At 34.8% G+C, this 20,212-nt stretch overlaps 1 protein-coding gene across 1 annotated transcript in view; it reads left to right on the top strand.

Moving 5' to 3' along the window:
- The first annotated feature begins 490 nt into the window (after window positions 1-490).
- Window positions 491-20,212, top strand: part of ArfGAP3 (ADP-ribosylation factor GTPase activating protein 3) — a 31,431-nt gene continuing 11,709 nt past the window's right edge. Inside the window, exons 1-8 of the mRNA XM_089644380.1 lie at window positions 491-576; window positions 723-914; window positions 1,894-2,025; window positions 4,210-4,374; window positions 12,450-12,614; window positions 13,380-13,478; window positions 14,878-15,035; window positions 18,509-18,646. Of these exons, the coding sequence (XP_089500506.1) occupies window positions 493-576; window positions 723-914; window positions 1,894-2,025; window positions 4,210-4,374; window positions 12,450-12,614; window positions 13,380-13,478; window positions 14,878-15,035; window positions 18,509-18,646 (1,133 nt within the window). The 5' untranslated portion in view covers window positions 491-492. The remainder of the gene's footprint in view (window positions 577-722; window positions 915-1,893; window positions 2,026-4,209; window positions 4,375-12,449; window positions 12,615-13,379; window positions 13,479-14,877; window positions 15,036-18,508; window positions 18,647-20,212) is intronic.

Below are 20,212 nucleotides of genomic sequence, written 5' to 3'. Positions count from 1 at the left end.
TTTTTTATTTAGATTGTGACATAAATAAAGCACTCTGATTGTGATGAAAAGCAATTTGTTTAAATAATCGAAAACTATCAACTCGTTTTCAACTTTAATTTTATTTAGGTATAAAGCTGAGTAATTTTAACACTGCCATACTTTCTTTTAAACTAGTCCCTAATATTTTTCCTTAAATTGAGAATGGTACAATTCGACGACTTCCGAGGAAGAGACGTCGCGATCATGTGAAAAAAATACTTGAATTGGGTCATGCCAAAAGACAAAATAACTGATGAAAAGATCTACGAACAAACCGAAAAGTTTGTGGTAATACAAAGTCTTGTGGCTGTCCATGTCCATCCCTTCCATGCCTACCCCTGCGGAGAAACTGCGTGATATACTAAAATTAAAAAAAAATACCCTAATTGAACTGGTACCTACCAGGTACGCCGCGGAACGACTTTACACAAAGTGGCAATACGCGCTATGACGTATGACATTTGTGACAACATGTCAAAAATGGCTGACTCGTGCCCCGCGAAGGGCGAGATTGAATCAATATTTATGAGATTACGAGCAATTCCTGCGAATAAAGTGAGTTATTTCTACAATCAAGTGATACATTCAATGTTTCTTTATATGTTTTGAATTTTACTTTCGCTCTGTATTCAACCGTTATCTTTTAATCCCCTTTGTAATCTTGACTTCTTGAACCTACAAAACATCGTCTTCTTTTGCAGGTTTGCTTTGACTGCAGTGCAAAGAATCCAACGTGGTCTTCCGTTACATATGGCGTGTTCATTTGCATAGACTGTTCGGCAGTTCACCGAAGTCTTGGAGTACATTTAACATTCGTACGGTCGACCCAGCTTGACACAAATTGGACATGGACTCAGATCAGGAATATGCAACTCGGAGGAAATGCAAACGCGGTAAGCTTATTAACATTAAAAGAACAACATTTCATTAAATTCGTACTTCTATTATTTTATTTCTATTAATTGCTGTGTTTTTTTAACACGTCATGTTTAATGGGTAATTCAAGGATGACTAGTGTCGCAACAATGTCACAAACCATTCGCAATGTACCTAGTTATATTGATAAGGACGAAAACTAGTTTCGTATGATAATTTTTTTCTACGAATTGAGGTTGGAACCGTTGACATTTGTTCAATTTGCTATTTTTTTTATTTACACAAAACCTGTGAATTTGCTCATGTTTTTTTGTATGCAAATTAGAAACTATTGTCAGTGTGTTTTTATATCTCTTCAGTAAATGTATGCCACTGTCGGTAACTTCAATATATCGGTTTTTATTGATTATCAATTAGTATTTCATTCATTTATCAATCAATTTAATTATGGCCTTGTTGTTTTCTGTTCATCTGCAAAAACAACAACAAAAAACGTATTTATTATGTAAGGATCAAAGTGCTTGGCTTTCAGTTCAGGCTGCAGTTTCGATTCCTTCCGTAGTTCGTAGATAACTTATCGTAATAATAATTGGATAATTTCTATAGCACCATTTTTAAAAAATCACCTCAAGAACGCTTTACAACTTAATTTATCCAAGTGCAACTTATGACTAAGACTTATATCCAAGAGCTTAGAACTATTATTTATAACTAGCAACTAAGACTTATGACTAGTGACCAAAAACTAAGATTTATGACAACGACTAACAACTAAGACTTGTAACTAGTGACTAACAACTAAGACTTATAACTAAGCGACTAACTACTAAGATTTATGACTACAACTAACAAATAAGACTTATAACTAGTGACATACTTGGGCAAAACTGTTGTGAGGGTTTGAAAAATTGATTCAGCGCGATACAGACAGGATAAGTGTCTCAGTAAAAAAAATGTTAACCTATAATTTATTGAATTCTTTCTCTTCTTTACCAGGCACAATTCTTCCGCCAGCACAACTTGATGACAGATGACGCCCGACAGAAGTACAGTTCAAGGGTAGCGCAGCTCTACAAGGACAAGCTGTCTTCCCTGTCAGCTAACGCCATGAAGGTGTACGGGACACAGGTAACATGAATACCATACTTAATGTTTGGCTAATTTATATAGCGCCATTTTCGTGAAAAATCACCTCAACTTAACTCGTTTAATAACACTTGCCACGCATTTTAAAATGAAAAAAAAAATTACATGTTTTTTTTTAGCAAATACATACGTTTTTAGATATATGCTTAAAATGGTAACCGGATAAAACAACACGGTTTAGGTTTGTTGGTTTTGTTCTCTCTTCTTCAATGTTCTGTTTTATATTGGAAACACTTAAATGGAGTAGAAGATATTTATGTATTTAGTCCAATATCATAATACAATCTTACCATTGCATGACTTGGAAGAATATAAATTTGTTCTGCTCGACATTTAGTTAACCTATTGATCTGTAAAATTGCGCTAGTCCACCTACCAAATTGATAGAGTGATTCTGCGATTTGTCAAGTTTATCTCTAGGTCGAGGCCAATGCAAGCGTTATGAACATAATAAAGAAAAGAATGTGTCTGTCGGTTATAACAAATGGAGTTGAATAGTGTAGGAGTGTCAGAAGATAATATATGACGCATTAGTAGACGACATTGCAGGACGAAATTCCCCAAATAAATGATTCACCTTTTTCGTTTTGTTTTTCTTAATTGTATTCACATTTCCTAATTCTACCAAATCCCTCGGTGAGTTTCTATCTATTTTGTCAGAAGAGGCAAAAATGCTTTTGCGCAAAGTATCATTTTGGTGAGCTGGAGGAAAACAATTACAATTTTAGTTACTTTCTCAACTACTTGATTTATGTAAGAATATCAATAATAAAACGTAACGGAAAAGGAAATTGTTAAAGTAAAACAAAAATTTAAGAAATGCATATTATTATAGAAACCATATTAGAAATACAAATAAAGATAAAAATAAATAAATGATAGAGTTAAAACTTTTTTGAGATTTTCACGGCCAAAAGTATTATGCCGTGTTGCGCTACCTCCTTCTTTAGCCAACGTTTCGGACAGCATTGCAGTGTCCATCATCAGGGCAGATGTGTAATCTAAGATTAGGAACATTCATGTCATTGGCTATTTGAACTCGTCCCCTTTCAAATAGCCAATGTTGAACACGGATAGTAAAAAGGGATATAGAATCAATTGACTTTATATCGGTGTTTAAAGCTATGTATATTATAGGAGAATATGGTTCTAGTTTTAGGTACCACGCATCCCAGGTTTGATGAAAAGCGGGTGTGTGTTTGATATTGTGGAGACACCAGCAGGTTATTTTTCTGTATGTAGCACAAGCTTGTCTTAGTAAATAATTAGTACCATGAGAGTATGTCTTGAGTAAACTACGACATCATTCGTACATTGACCGATGGCGAGCACATATCGAAATAACCCTTCGCAGAAAATTAAAGTTCGCTAATGTAAGGTAACGGTTTGCAGCGCAGCAGAATGTGGGTCTATTCTGCGCAATATTTAAATGTTTGTTTTTAACCATTCACTGAATGGTGAGTAGATTATATTCCTCTTGTAATAGTATCAAACTACAACTGTAAGAAAATATTCGATTTTAGAAAAAAGCCACACTGTTTTCACCCAATTTGGGATTCGCAGTTACGGTTATTACGCACCAAAAAAAAAAAAAAACCTCGCGCCATTGGAAAAGGGACTGCTTATTCGTTTGCAGATTTCATTTTCGAAAACTAAAATAGTGGTAACTAAAATGCGAGTTGCCTATAGATTGTCGCTTAATTTATTAACAAATCATTGAAAGGGACATGCCCACGCCACCTCCTTGCTCCGCACAGTTTGGTTTGTTCCCCTTGCCCTTATAGGCAGCTCTGTGTCTTAGTTACTCTGTGGTTTCTATCCATATTGAGTTGTTGCCTGGCTAGTTTTGGTTATGAACCGTCCATGAGCACATTTCCCTAGTCCCATTCGGATCAGGGACAAATTGCTTCGGCAAGGCGCCTCGATGCATCCCTATCCTATGCTACTTCGGCGGCCTCCTTCCATAGTAGGCTCAGCCTCTCCTTGACAGCCTCTGGACTTGCTTCTGCTAAATTTCTTTGGGGTATTCATAGTACATGATCAAGCCACCTCAATTGCGACTTTTCTGTAAAGAGTAGAAGGAATTCAATGTTAAATCCATCTCGTATCATCGAGCTTCTTATATTATTACCTTGTTAAAACTTAAAATATATTTTTCTGTTTCAGCTCATCATAGATTCGCATCAGGACCACCACGTTACCAAGGAAGAGAAGAAAGAGGTAGACTTCTTCGAAGAGCACACTAATCAGTCCGAGTTTGTGCCTTTTGAAACTAACCAATCCCTTGTTCGGAATACTAATAGCACCACCACCACCAATAATCATGCGCAGGTAAGTTCCCATGGATTCATCAACAATTTACTACCTCATGCCTAATTTTACATCAATTTTTGGTCTCACGTAATTTCTGCTGGTGTTATCAAGCGCAGTTTTACGGCTTCTATTTTAACCCCTCACACCGATTAGGGCCAAATATGGCCGGTCACATTTTAATCTTCAATTTCAACTGTGCCGAAATATGTGATTTATTCGGCGTTAGAAAATTACAATTCTTTTCAGTTTTTCTCAAATATGGATGCCATGAATAAAATCCTTAATTCATAATTCGCTATATTAACATAACATAGCATTCAGTTTTACTCAAAGAATTATTTTTATTGGATAATTAAAACTAGAAAGATAATTTCATCTAGTTTCAGAAAAAGTATTTGTTTTTTCGAAAAATCTAAAAATTATAAATACATATATGACACATTATTTAAAATAAGGCTATAGGGAGGGGATAGACCGCCACACAAGTCTGCTAGTACTTAAAATGACTGCAGAACTGATAGTGTAGAACTCTCGCAAATGTTAAATGCCACGGTCACCTGTAGTCATTCAGAGTGGAAGATAGTCTTTGGGATCTGCTCTCAGAGTAGCCAGAGCCTTCCTAACCTTCCTGCATCCCTCTGCCACTGCCTTCAGCCTCACAACATTCCCCAAAATAGGGTTTCCATAGTTCCACAGTCTCTGGGCAGCTAGAACTTTTGTGCGGTATCCATTTACTTTGATATTTGATTTATTTTTGATCCTGAAAACATTGTTTTACAATTCACGCTTTTAAATATATAATTTTTATCTACAAGTCCTAACAACGGATTTTCCCAATGCTTCTGAGGTATTTTAAATGTGCTTTATATGTATTTCTTATTTTTGAAGTTGTCTTAAAAACAAATAAAATTTTAGAAACTAGAAAAAATTATGATTTGAGATTTTCACGGCCAAAAGTATTATAGTGATTTGTTTTTGGGGTATTATGCCGTGTTGCGCTACGTCCTTCTTTAGCCAACGTTTCGGACAGCATTGCAGTGTCCATCATCAGGGCAGATGTGTAATCTACACATCATCATCATGATGATGGACACTGCAAAAGAAGGACGTAGTGCAACACAGCATAATACCCCAAAAACAAATCACTATTATATTTAAAATTATCTTTAATATATTTGTATTTAAACAAACATAAATTTTTTAAATAATAAGACTTTAATTTCAAACACAAAAATGTTTCCTTTCATGTAGGAAATTAGTAAGAAAACTGTCACTTCACGTTTTATGCTGCTTATTCAATAAAAAAATTATAAATAATATCTAGGACGGGTTGTTTCGGAAAATTTGAACAATTTATCATATTTTAACTTTCATTTTCGGGTGCTGTGAAAGACTTATTCAAGTTCTGTTTTTATATCATTGTAGGCTAGTTGCTTGACAAAACTGAAATAAAAACAGAACTTGAAAAAGTCTTTCACAGAACTTGAAAATGAACGTTGAAATTCGATGAATTGTTCAGATTCTCCGAAACAACCCGTCCTTAGTGTTTTATCCACAGAATCAAGTATAAATATTTGTGACAAACTGAGAAGTATAATTTTTTCTCTTTTTCGCATTACAGAAAAAAAAACTGTAATTTATGGTCGTCACGGTCAGATCTGTCCCTCAGAGACTTGAAGGGTTAAAATATTTGATTTTGACATAATTACAATGACATGTAATCAAACTACCATTATTCAGTGTTTATAAAAAAAAATTTTTAGCCATTAAAGTACCTCAATACACATTTTTTTTGTTTCCATGGCAATAAATATTAGTGTTTGTATAATATTTGTTTGTGTGTAAAATATGCCATCTGTGCATACCTTTTTAAAATTTTGCAATTATCAGTTTTTATCATCCAACAATATTTGTTTTTAGTTATTTTTGTGTTTTTGAATTTTACGTGTGGAAATTTGTTATTAACTTCTTCTGTGTCGGCACATTTTATAATGCTTATTCTGGTAAATATGTATAAAACAATCACGTAAATATGTGTTGTTTTTCTTTTTAAAAATGCTATAATCTTATGTAAAACATTTTGGTAAACTTGTTGAATTCCGCTGCATGTAAAAAATGCTCTTTAAAAAACAACACATGATTTCAACTTATATATCGAATGGAGACAAGTATTTAAGTGGGGGGTTTAAGAAAACATGCACAAAATAGGTTTTTATGGTTTATTTTAGGTTATTTTAGTAATTTGTGCGTATTTCCTAACCTTCAAATTTTAATTGAGAAAAAAATGGAATTTTAATGCATCTTTTACCATCTCCCATCACATAAATCTTTACTTCTTGTAGTAATTAAGTTAAAACCAAGTGCTGTTTATAATTTTTTTTGCATATTAGGCATGCAGTGGAATTCAACAAGATTAATAACATTTTATGTGGGGAGGAAAGCACAAAAACTATGTAATGTTTACAATACCGACTAGAGTTACAAAGCTGGACGCCTGACAGATATTGAGGTGTCAAGTGATAAGTGCCATGTCATAATAGAGCAACGACAGTTGCAAATGGCAGCGATTCTTTTTGATGCTCGTTGTTATTGCTGATTTGTATGTTGTTTTACCGCAAGCATATAAATAAACAGTGATATTAAACAGTCAATTTTAGTTAACAACAACACTGACTTTGGTTGTTGCGTGCCTAGACCTCTACTATAGTCAGCCTTGGATTTTCTCTATGATGCTTAAAATCTTTGGACGGCAAACAACTGTATTATTTATAATAATCGCAAAAATTAAGTAATTTACGTGTATTTACAAATGATATTCATTGGCTTTGACTAGTGTTTGCTAAGTAATTAAAACACTTTAAGGGAATTTAATTAGAGGCAGAACACAACCTTATGCGACGCGTGACAGTTTAGTACTAAAACTACAAAATCGAAAGCACTACAATTGACATACTTTTTGCTTGCAACTTTGAGATTTCTACAGCGCGTCTATATGTATTGTAACCTCATTGACTAAGTTGATTTTTCCTTTTGTTGTTACCCAAGATAATATATTTTTGTATTTATGAATGATCCGATTGCACATTATGTGCAGCTCATAAAAACGGTGGCTTTTATATTTTTATTGTCAACTTGCTTTTTTCCCATGTTTCAACATTACTTTTTCTTATCGAACCATATGGTAGAAAATGCCTTTAACGAGTCACATTCATTTTGCCTTCCGATATTAGCTCTACTAGTTGAAGACACAAATAAAAAGTCATTTTATTAAGTACTAGCTGTACCCCGCCACGCGTTGCTGTGGCTCAGTCTGCCTGTTCAGATAGAGAAACAATAGCGCGTGTTGCTTTTACGTCCAACAGATGGCGCTGTTTTTACCTGTCTAGGTATATAAAACACACACGCAAATTCAAATGCAACGTTGTGTCAAAATTTCAAAGCAATCGGTGAAGAATTTTCAGATATTTAAGATTTTGAACAAACAAACATTTACATTTTTGGTATATAAATAACCATAAATGGTATAGTCTAGATCAGGGCTTCCCAAACTTTTTTCAACTGTGACCATATTTTTGCGACGCCCCCCCCCCCCCCCCCCCCCCCCCCGCCGCTCATTTGTACCAAGCGTAGTATTTTGAAGCCCCCCCCCCCTGAACGGGTCACGTCGTATGGGTACGTTACCTAATAACAATTTGTCAGAAAAACTCCAAATAGTATCTAAATTTTTTATTAGAAAATAAAGAACACAACATAAAAACAAAAATGGAAGCAAATGAAAAAGATAAAAAAGCAATTTTTTTCTTTGGTATTAATGAGAAGGATGTGCTTGCTTTTCTGAGCATAGTTTCTCGAAACGAGGTTGAAGTTTCGAAATCGCCACTCTCGTCTCTGCCTCTAAATTTATTTTTGATCTGTACTTATTCTTAATTACTGCAACTGCAGAGAAACCTGTCTCACACAAGTATGATGTCACAAACGGTAATAAAACCCTTAACGCTGCAGTGCTGATGGAACGATATTCTCGCTATAAAGATTGCCTCACGACGCCCCTGGGCGTCCCAAGGCGTCGCGACTCACAGTTAGGGAAGCCCTGGTCTACATGTTGGCTTTAACAACAAATCCTTTTATTTATTGAAGTTTCTTGCTGGTCCTTACCGGTTAAACCAAGTTATGCAACTTTAGTCTGGGTACATTATATTGTGGTGTTTTTCATTTATTTTTTATAAATAAATGAAAATACCTATAATCTATAAAAACAAGTGGTTTTATCTTTGAAAGCATATTTACCCATGTTTTATTTTCTATTTATGACTTATTAAATCATAAATTTAATTTAATTACATACAAACGTAATTCGATGTCAACATCAATGTGTTTCACTGATTAAATAATTTTAACTTCACTCTAAACGGTTATGGAAAATCACAATAATAAATTCTCGATCATTCAATAATAATTACAAAGTTTACCAGGCTATTAATCAGTAACACCTATTAACAAAGTAAAGTGTTTAGGATAGCAGATCAATATTTTAATTTTCTCATTTAAAGCTCTTTTTTTTTTTTTTTTTTGTACGACAGACAGGTAAGTCCAATTATGGTACAATTTTATTATAACTAACAATACATGTACATATTTTTTTAAAACATGGTATAGTGATATTAAACACATCTATATCCGCTGGTAGGGCATTTAGCAAGGTCATACCTCTTGTCATGCTATGTTGGGCAATGACATCTGTCCGACCCTGCGGTATACAGAATAGGTCGTGGCTACGATTTCAACAGTATTTATCAGGAACGAATAAGCCACAGCATGACAGGAGATATGGACAATCGATAAGGTTTTTTAGTAACTTTAATTCAAATACCATGAGTCCGGCATTACGCCTGGCCTCCAGGCTTTGGTAATTTGTCTCCTTTAGCAGTTTCACGTGATGCATGAATTTCGGATATATTCCGTATGATCGCATGTAAACATACCTTAGGAATTTTTTTTGAATTTGCTAAATCATATTTATGTATTTAAGTTGATAAGGTATCCAGACAGTACTGGCGTACTCCAGCTTGCTTCTGACCACTCCGTTGAACATTGAACTTCGTTCTCGCATACTATTGGGGTGTCATGGTGAATGAAATAAAAGTGGTTATGTTATATATCTATATATGCCTATATATCTTCTGACTTAGTGTTGTGTTAATAATGTTACAATAAATTCAATAAACAATAGATTCCGTGAAACATAACCACTTTTATTTCATTCAACATGACACCCCAATAGTATGCGAGAACGATGAGGTAAGCTTCTATCTCCGCATACTATAAATGGTGACTGCCCATAACATCTAGTCCTTTGGATTAACCGAGAAGACTTTTTATAAGCCCAGAAAAAATAAAGTATTAGGTCTATCAAAATTGTTAAAATTTCCTACTTACGAACCCCTTTTCAATTATGGTTTTATTGTATAATGTGGAAAATGAAGTTCTTTAAAAAATGATTACAAAACATTTAAATATTTGTGCCTGAACTTCACAAAATAAATTAAAACATAGCCAAACATTTTTTGGCTATGTTTTTTTCTTACATAAAATCAAAACCGGCCAACGGTATTAAGCGGGAATTTAAACCTTATCGCCATCTACATATGAAGTGTTATTGATAGCCGCCCTATTTCAAATGTGACACGACATAGTACATCGCTTTAACTTAATTAAATTATTTTTTCCTCATTCATTTATCTACAAACAAAAATGTTCTTTTTTATTTGTTCAAAATCTTCTCTGAAATTTCTTCACCGATTGCTTTGAAATTTTGACACAACGTTGGTTTCGGAAACGTGTGTTTTTAAATACCTGTATTATAAATATGTTACCTTTAACAAGTAAAAACAAGCTTTTTTTTAAAAACAGCGCCATATGTTGGACTTTAAAGCAACACGCGCTATTGTTTCTCTATCTGCACAGACTGACTGCGCCACAGTAATGCGTGGCGGAATACAGTTAGTTTCCTTATGAAAATGAAAACTATTAATTATTTGACCGCAGCAAAATTATTACAATACCCAGCAATTTTGCCACACAATCGTTAAAAACATAATGTTTTCTTTCATAAATTGATTTCGTTGAATATTATAAATAAACACTCAAAATGTGTTGATTAAATTCTATTGTAATAATAGCCAAGTAATAAAAGTTCCAGAATAACAAGTTTCTTGTTGAAACGAATGTATAATACATATTTGAAATAATATGTTTTACAAATCCCTTTTTAATGCAATGCACAAATGTAAGTAATATTTCTCTGCCACTCTTAAAAAAGGCCCAAACCTCTGAATTATTTTTTTACCAATTTTTAAAATCGGCAGTGGTGAACTAAATCTAATATAACATTTAAAACCTTGTTACCGTAATTTAAAAAAAAAAAATTATTTATGTATTGCATCAAGTTATGTAAAAAATATATTTTGTGTTTAAAAAAAATTATAATAATATGCGTAAATGTGAATATAAAAATAACTTAAAAAATATATTATTTCTTAATTTTTATTTTTTTTATTTAAATACAAAAAATTTAAACATTTGTCAATCTGATTTGCATAACTTTTTTGGCGTATATAATGAAAAAATTTATTTGGTATGATAGTCCTCAAAGTATCCACCATGCGTTTTTCGAGCAAAGTTAACGATTCCAAAATAACTCGCCATTTTGAAAAATGTCACCGATGTCTGGCGGAACTTCATATGTAATTATCAGGAAAAACTTTATCCACGTATTATTGCCAACACTATAAAACAAATGCTTCATTATCTATAGAGCAGTCGGTATTTAAAATTTGAAACTCAAATGTAACCTGTATGTCAGTTTTTCGTTTTTAAGCTGACACACTTCAGACACGCCATGCCTACGTGGTTTAATGCCAATAGGTTAAACCAAAGGTTAACTACAGGGTTTTCCAATAAGAGGTGTTATTTTGAATAGCCCGCTATTTCGGTAGATGTTACTTTTGAAGCTGTCACTTTTTGACATTTGACAAGTAGAAACTACGCCGATACACGCTTCAACAACGCATTGAAATTATTAAAATTCACTTGAGTGAATCAAATGTAAATCATCTTGAGTGATGAGGCCCATTTCCACCTCGGTGGCTTCGTCAACTAGCAAAATTGTCGCATCTGGGGCTCAGAAAACCCAAGAGTTATTGTTGAAAAGCCTCTCTATCCTCAACGTGTGACTGTTTGGTGCGGTTTATGGTCCGGCGGAGTCATTGGACCTTACTTTTTCGAAAATGAGGCTGGAGCAACAGTTACGGTGAATGGATTGCGCTATCGAGAGATGATTAATGATTTGATCTGGACAGCGTTTACTTTCAACAAGACGGCGCTACGTGCCACACAAGCAACGAAACAATTGATCTTTTACGATTGAATATCAAAATAACACCTCTTATTGGAAAACCCTGTACTATTCAATGAGGTTTTTCTTATCGTATTTATCTGCCGTATGGTATAATTTTTCTGATCTCATGGATAGTGTTATACCTAATAGGATCTTTGTAACTAGTGTATATCTATTACTATTTAATAAGGTAATGTGCTACAAATTCAAAGTAATTATTGTGTACAGAAATTGATAACAATCTATAAAACGTGACTGAATCATTAAAATAATTTTATTGCATAATTTGTAACAAACGCATATCGATTTGCAACAAACTGTTCTTATATAGAATTCAAGTTCGTATTATGGTCATATGTATTCCAGTGGTGATCAATCAGTTGTTGAATTGTGGCTGAGTTGGCATTCCTACCCGGGCATCGTGAATTCCTCGGCTGACTAGCTCCATCAAGACACAAGCAACATTTTCCGCTTACTGTGATGGTAGTAGGAGATTTTCAAATATTGCAAATAGCCATGGGACTTAACCTGACTACGCTACTGTCGCATATGTGATTGCCTAAATTATAATCCATCGGCGGCTATCCCTGTTTGCTTATGTGTTCTACGATATTTCTAAAACCCATGCAATGTGTCAACATGTGCCGCGTAGTTGGTTAGATTTCGTTAAATAATTATAAATAATTTGTCTTTTCAGAATGTGGTGAAGGCTCCGAAACCGGTAGTGGATCTGGTCAATAACCAAAATGGTGCTTCCCTAATCGGCCCCAAAGTGGACCAACTGACTGACTCCACGCTGGTACCCGATGAGGATAGAAAGTCTTCCATCGGAGTCCGGAGGGTGCAGCCCAAGAAAACTGGGGTGAGTACTTAAAAATACTTAATGAGGTTGTCTCGTACAACGAAGTTTCATCTTATTTACAAATGCATCATATTAATTAGAGCACGCTGAGAACAGTACTTTTTGAATACAAAATGCCGAAGATATTAGCCGTTAAAACATTGATTTAATTATGTAATATCTTTGTCAATTTGAAAAACGTGTGACGCAATTGCGGTGCTGCAGCACTGTCATTCTAATTTATAAATTTTACTGCGTATGCCTTCTTCATGGGACACTTTGCATACATTTACCTATGTTCACTTTGAAAGCTCATAACTTCGTCATTTTTTGAGAAATTGAAAAACTAATTTTACTGTCTTTATTAACTCTTATTCATCAAAATTTAAAAAAAAATAGGAGACAACCTCGTTGTGATTTACGTGGTTGAACTCTGTTGACTCTATCAGAAAAACATAAACTAACTAACTGGCAACTGGCAAGGGTAGGCAGAGAGGATGAACTGCCAAACAACTCGGTCTTTTCACAAACTCCTATCTTCATGCATGCACTTCTGTTATTCTCATTTTTTAAATATAATATGTAGTAGAAAAACATGGCAGGTCAAGTATTTGTGTAATAGCTCAGTTGTTAGAGCAGACGCTTGGATATCCGAGGCTTCTCCATCGTGTCCCGATCGCGCTAATAACCTGTTTTGTGATTTGTTTATTATTTCAAAATATTTAGCCAGTTGTTTTTTTTTATGTTTTCTTTGCAATTAATTAATAATCATAATTTTTGTTTCAGATGGGCGGAGTTAAGAAAGGAGGATTTGGGGCCACCAAGGTGAAGGCAAACTTTGATGAAATAGAGCAAGCAGCCATGGCTGACAAACTCAGAGTCGAGGTAACTTTAGCTTCTGTCTTTCTTATCCCGCCACTTTTATTCTTACATTTCTACCTAATATCAAATTAAAAGACTAAAGGATATACAGTCCTAGGGGTTCCTGTGCATTTCCTTTTCCGTGTTCAATAGGAGGCAGTACTGCCTTGAAACATGCACGGGTTTGTTACGTTAATTCTCTTTCTAAACTGTAGTATTGCCTCCTATTGAACACGGAAAAGAAAATAGGCTTTCTTTGCTGAGGAGGAATAGGTTTTAATCCTATAATTATTTTTTCAAAATGTTGTACAATTTCTCATTTTTGATTTCTTGAAGCCAGGTATTTTTTTTGTTTGGTTTAGTAGAGAGGTCCAAAAGCAGTTTTACATTTTGCATACATGTATTCGTAATATCATTCTGGTTAGCCCTTGTGTTGTGAAGATGTAAATACAATTCAACTCTTCGTTAGTCTTCTGGCATCCAGCTTTGGACATGGACCTCCCTCAAATACAATTCATAATACCCTGAATATACATAAGTCAATCGTTTGTTTGAGGTCCAGTAGTGTTACTTATTTGTTTGTGTTTAATGTATTGCCTGTCATCTTACAAATTTATAATTTAGACATTCTAGCAATGACCTTTAGAAATATCCAACCGGAAGTAATGTGTATGACCATAAATAGTGAATTGTGAGCATCTCCTATCCCTAATCTATATTCGTCTCTCCTTTTCTTACTTATTAGTTTTAACCCTTAAATGCATACTGTTGCAAAACTGCAACATACCGTTCAAACCGCCTTTAACTCTTTGGTGTATACTTAATGCATGCCGTTTTAGAATTATCAAGTTCACGGTAATATATTTTATCGAGTGGCATCACCTTTTTTTTCTTTCGCGAATGTCAAATGTCACTTTTTATTTAACAAAGTGAAGATTCTCGAAAATTGGTTAGAGGTTAGAATTACAGTTTTGTTTTGCTGTTATTATTTTGATTTTCTTAGGTAAGTAGATACCATAATACAATACTTATATGTAATAACTCGTATTTTTCCAGTACACTTATTAGTTTTGAGAATTTTTTTTAGGTTTTTAATTTTTTTTTCATACGTAAATTGTTCATATGAATTTTTATTAAATACATGGTGTTGTAAACCTGCACCAATTGTTTTTTAATCAAATATCATTAAAAAATTACAAAAAAATGAAATTCTTTATATTTCCTTGCATATTCATGTAAATATCTACAAAATATATTTTTTCCAGAAAAATAAATAAATCATGCATTTAAGGGTTAAGGCATAAATAACTCATATCTTTGAGTAACTTTAATATCTGAAACTTTTTTGTCTTAACCTTAATGTGTATATGTATAAATATCTCTGTATTATAAAGGCTGTTTGTTTCTTTGAATAAATGTTTAGAGTGCGGAGAAGAGCAATGTAGTCTCCAAGGTAGAGGAAGAGGCGGCCGTGGCCTCCATGAGACTGGCCTACCAGCAGCTGACTACAGCCGACCAGAAGAAGGGCAAAGAGCTGGAGAGACTAGGCATGGCCATCACCTCCTCTAAGAATAGTAAAAGGTTGCTTATATTTTACTTATTTTTTGGTAAACGAATCTAAGACATGTACAGAAACTCTCAAATACTTCCCTTTAACACCATTTCCACCTTTGAGATAACAAACACTACCTTGTTTATAATTCAACACTCGGCACACACTAATACCACACTCAATTACAATCACGACGCACACCAACTAATGCGAGAAATCAATAACAAACATACCACTACATACACCCAAAATACACTCAACAAAATATAGTCTGAAATCTGTAGAATACATAGCTTGCACACAATGGAATAATTTAGCTAACAAGGCGCTGAATGGCCATTTGATGATACATTTGAATTTCTGCTAAACAACTGGGCCTTAACGTGCAAGCCAATGTGAAAGAAATCCTCCAACCAATTTAAACTCATGATGAAAGAGAAAGGGGCCTTTTGGCCCGGAGTTCTGTATGCCAATATTTCAAAAAGTCAATGTGAAAGAACTCAAAGTAGGAAGCTTAAATTTAATTATTTGAAAATTATTATTTATTTCTCAAAGATGAATACTTATTTGTCTCTATTGTTATGAAGTACAGTCATCCTATTTATATTAAAGTACGGTCACCTTATTACGCATAAACTATGGTCACCCTAGAAGCAGTGTATGTTTATCCCCACTTCGCGGACACGGCACGCAAAGCAGATGGTCAAACGGGCCGCCGGCTTGCCCGTGCGCCGCCAGTCTACATCTGGCATCAGCCCCGCTCACAGTGTCATTGCGCTCGGCATTATTATTGCTCTCTCGAGCATGACGCAATATACCGGTAACTCGCGTATTCACGCATCTTAAAGACGGACTCTATTGTTGTAATCGATATTCGGCCGTACCGTTTTTTAATCATGAATCAGATCCAATATTTATATTCGGCCCTTTGGAGTCATTCTACCGCTAAACTCGCCTGTGTCTAATACATCGTCTGTGTGGCCCAAACAGACCACGAGCACTCATCATGACATGGCAATCAGTAAGCAACTTCAGAATATTCCCCCTTTTATTGTGTTCAAAACCGTAAATTCACCTAGTCACCTATTCACCCAGTTGAGGGAGAGAGAGAATTCGATATAATATGTGTTCTTTAAAGCTAATATGTGCTCCAATCCTACTCAAATAAACCTTTGTCTACTTGTATTGCTTGTGATAATTGAAGTGACCTTCCCCTTATATTGACCGTTGGGGACGTGGAAATGAACAGAGAGTTCCCCACCCCTGATGAAACATAGAATCTCACCTGTCTACCTTGAGCTAGCATATCCTGCCTTTGGTTTGATTCCAATTTGTGGCCTAAACACCATTTAATATTACGCTGACTTACATGGTATAAACCTTATCTTAACACTATATAGTAAGTATAATTATATAATGTAAATTTTGGTCATGTATTGTAAATGTTAATTATGTATCAAAATGTACTGAACTGCGTGTGATACCGCAGTGGATTTCTTAACACTTGGGAATACAAAGCATATAGGTAAACTAGTCCCAGCGAGAGCTCATATTGACGTCATCGAATTTTGTTCTCTTCTCACGCGCGTCTTGTTTGACAAGATACTAGAACGATGATGTCCCGTACAATCTCTCGCTGGGTATAGTATATGTATTGTATGCTTTTTAACCTTTTGAACGTGTTAATTTGCTCCGTTTTATCTATACCCGTACTCGGTACATATTTTCAAACACCTATGCACGCAATTAAATGTCAAATTATAGCATTCTGGCATGATTTATTGGACTATATAGACAGAACAGATTATTCTCCACAGTATGAAAACAAATCCTCGTGTATCAACACTCTTAGATGTTTATAAAAACAAAAACATAAAATTTCATACAAAGACGTACCATATTTTTTTAATGTGGTCCCGCCATTCACTCGGCGTGTGTGTACTTAGGCCACTGCGTTGATAGACACAAGTGGGACACCATGACCACTTAACATTTTTATTGTGAAAGACATACTAGTACTAACGCCATCCGTTGACAAAAATGTAAAGTAAAGGACTAAAAGGCGCGAAGAGGCGCACTTGATTATCGATCTTTTTTTATGATATACAATTTTATTTTTGAGAAATTCTTGTAGATGTCAGCATCGTGATAGTTCTACGAATGTCCAAGTGAGCAAGAAATACATTTATGACGAAAGAGCGCTGGAATATCGGCCGTCAAAGTTTCCGTATCAACTGTTGATACAGCCGCGTGTGAGTATAGACTTTTTGCCGTAACAACAGTTGATACGGCCGCGTGCAAAGAGTTAATAATTATGAAAAAATTTAAGTAAGACAAACATTCCCGGTTTACTTCCATCATTGTAATGCAAAAAATATTACTTACACAATAATGGAGGACTTGAGCTAGCTGAGGATTGAATCTGCAAGGCCCGGATTGTAACCCGATGCTTTGGACCACTTTGCTAATCCATTTGATCTCTTTGTGTTACATGAATTTTTCTTGAGAAAGAGGAAGAGATTACAATGGAACTATCACAGGTGTACCTGCATAGTACAGCAGAAAGAGTTTGGACGCTGAGCTCGATGCAAAATGCAAATAAATTAATGCAGATTTTTTTCGAAAATACAATTTGAAAAAGTATTACTTTTGGAGTAGAAAATACCATCAGTGATAATGCATACAAGTAATTAAGAGGAAGCTAAAAATGTGTATATTCTTGCTATACCTTATATTGTAGGTAATAGGCATTAAAATCGCTTGACAAACGTATTCTAGAAACGTTCGATTTCAAGCACAAAATCGGTTTTTATTTATTTTGTAAATAATTTTATAAGAAAGCAAAAAAAGTTAATCAAGTGAAACTGTCACAGATAATCTTAGCTATAAATACTGTATTTTGTTTCCTTTACGCGTTCATACATTTATTTCTATTGAAAAAAAAAAAAAATTTATTACTTTACATTTATATTTTTTATTGAGTAATCTATTTTTTATTTGTATTCTACTCAAGCGAAACAATAGGAAAACCTTCAATTTATCTAAAGCATATTTTTTGGTATTCACAATGTAAACCAATTCGTTATAAAAATTAATCAAAATAGTGATTTAGCATTAAGCTTCGCCTTAATCTATATAAATAAAAATGTAAATGTTCGTTTGTTCAAAATAAAAAATAAAACGTTGCATTGTATAGAAGTCACATGTGACAGGTAAAAACATGCTTTTGGAAAAACAGCGCCATCTGTTAGACAAACATGCTTTTTTTTAACAACAATGCTATCTGTTGGACTTCAAAGCGACATGCACTATTATTTCTCCATCTGCACAGACAGACTTAGCCACAGCAACGCGTGGCGGGGTACAGCTAGTAAGAAATAAAAAAAAATGTGTTAGTTTTTTCTTGTCGTAATAAACGTACACTAGATTGGATCGAGGTTTGAGAGTCCCTTCCTTTTGTTAGAGATAGAACCTAGCCTAACATTCTGCTATTAATTTCCAGCAGTGGAGTGTCGCATTCTGCCCTGGGAGATATGCAGACCATCCACCAGGATATTCCCGAGACCCAGAAAGCCAAGACGTCCAACTTCGATGACTACGATGAATTTTCAAACTACTCCAGCGGTTTTACAATGTACAAGTAAGTATTTTATCGCTCACAGCTTTTCAAGGAGGCTCTCGGGTTCACCTCAGGAACCCGTATGCCTAGTATTCTAAGATATTTTGAACTCACACTGCCAAACTGAGAACTTGAATCAGGATACTCTCTTGGTCACTGGCAATGTGGGAGGCAGGAGAAGCAGAGGATTTATCTTTCGACAAATGGATTGCAATTTTTAGAGCACAGGCTTCAGTCAGGTAGGAAAGCTGTCGTTCTCCTACCGGTATTACAATGGAAGATGCTCCTAGGAACTAGAGTCATTGATCCCTTCGGCACCAGTACACAGTTGGGTCCAACATTTGTCACATGAGAACGAGTCGTTTCTAGAGTTCAACAGCTGGGCTGTTAAACGATTTGCCGGCCGCTGCGTTTCCTCCCTCAGCATGAGTCTCTTCAAGGCCCATGTTCACTCCTCCCCATTGATGAATCCCCAGAAATGACGTGGGCCCTGAGGGAAATTATTTTCCTCGGCCTCCTGTGTGGAATTGTTTTCCGGAATGTTGGCGTCCAATATTCTCCATGCAGCGCACGAGAAGTGGAGGAGTCTTACTCAACGGGGTTTTGAGAGTGGGGGTCACGATTCTCAGCAATGAGACAGCGACATAACAAAAAGACAGATGATAAATATAAACTTTGATGTCATGTATATTGATTTCGAGCTGTAACAGCAAACAAAAGGCTTATGATCGATCGTAATCCATTTATTTTCTCTTATCTTGCATTGCAATCGCTGTTACCTAGAAATAAAATTACAGTGATCATCGTGGATATCTGCATATTCATAAATAACATTTAAATATCAGTTGCGTAGCACTGATGTATTAATGTTGATTCTCACTCATATTCCTACCATTAGATCAAGGTTTCCGTGTATTGTATTATTCTGACAATTGTACTACGGTTTCAGGCTACAATTCAATTATAATTAGATTATACACAGTTGGTAAATGTTTTGATAATGCAGCTTATTAATATGCCTCTATTGAAGTATAAAGCTGTATTTATTAAACAAAGTAGGGCATGTATTAACGAGGTCACTGCATAATAGGTTTTTTGTTTTTGCTTTTCTGCTTCATTTGATTTCATTTACTTTATAATATGTACTAATGTATATTCTTTTTTCTTTTGTTTTGTTTGTTTACTTATAAAAACAATCTTATAATTTTTCTTTTCTTTCTATACTGGGTGTCTGGGGTAAATTTTTTAGGTTAAAAAGTAGATTTTTTTGTATGGTAAAATAAATATTCTTCTACGGGAAAATAAACATTGGAATTTCGAAAAAAGTTTATTATTTATGTACGATCGTACGAGACATGTGGAGATCCGCAAAGAGTGCAAGGCTGATGTAAGTGTAACGAGTAAGATCAAGAAAGGGACGCTTACGACGGGACTACGTCTTAAAGGACGGAAGAAAGGAGTGTAATGAGAATATATGTAATGCCAATGTGAATGGTAGCAGAAGTCGGGGACGCCCGAGGAAGACATGGCACGACCAAGTGAATCAGATACTTGAGTCGGGCCATGTCAAGAGTCAGAATAATAGAA

Source organism: Hesperophylax consimilis, chromosome 21, assembly GCF_061612785.1.
Source record: "Hesperophylax consimilis isolate HC1 chromosome 21, BYU_Hcon_1.0, whole genome shotgun sequence".
Classification (NCBI taxonomy): domain Eukaryota; kingdom Metazoa; phylum Arthropoda; class Insecta; order Trichoptera; family Limnephilidae; genus Hesperophylax; species Hesperophylax consimilis.
Note: the sequence above shows the minus strand (reverse complement) of the source record. Positions and strands in the feature narration are given on the sequence as shown.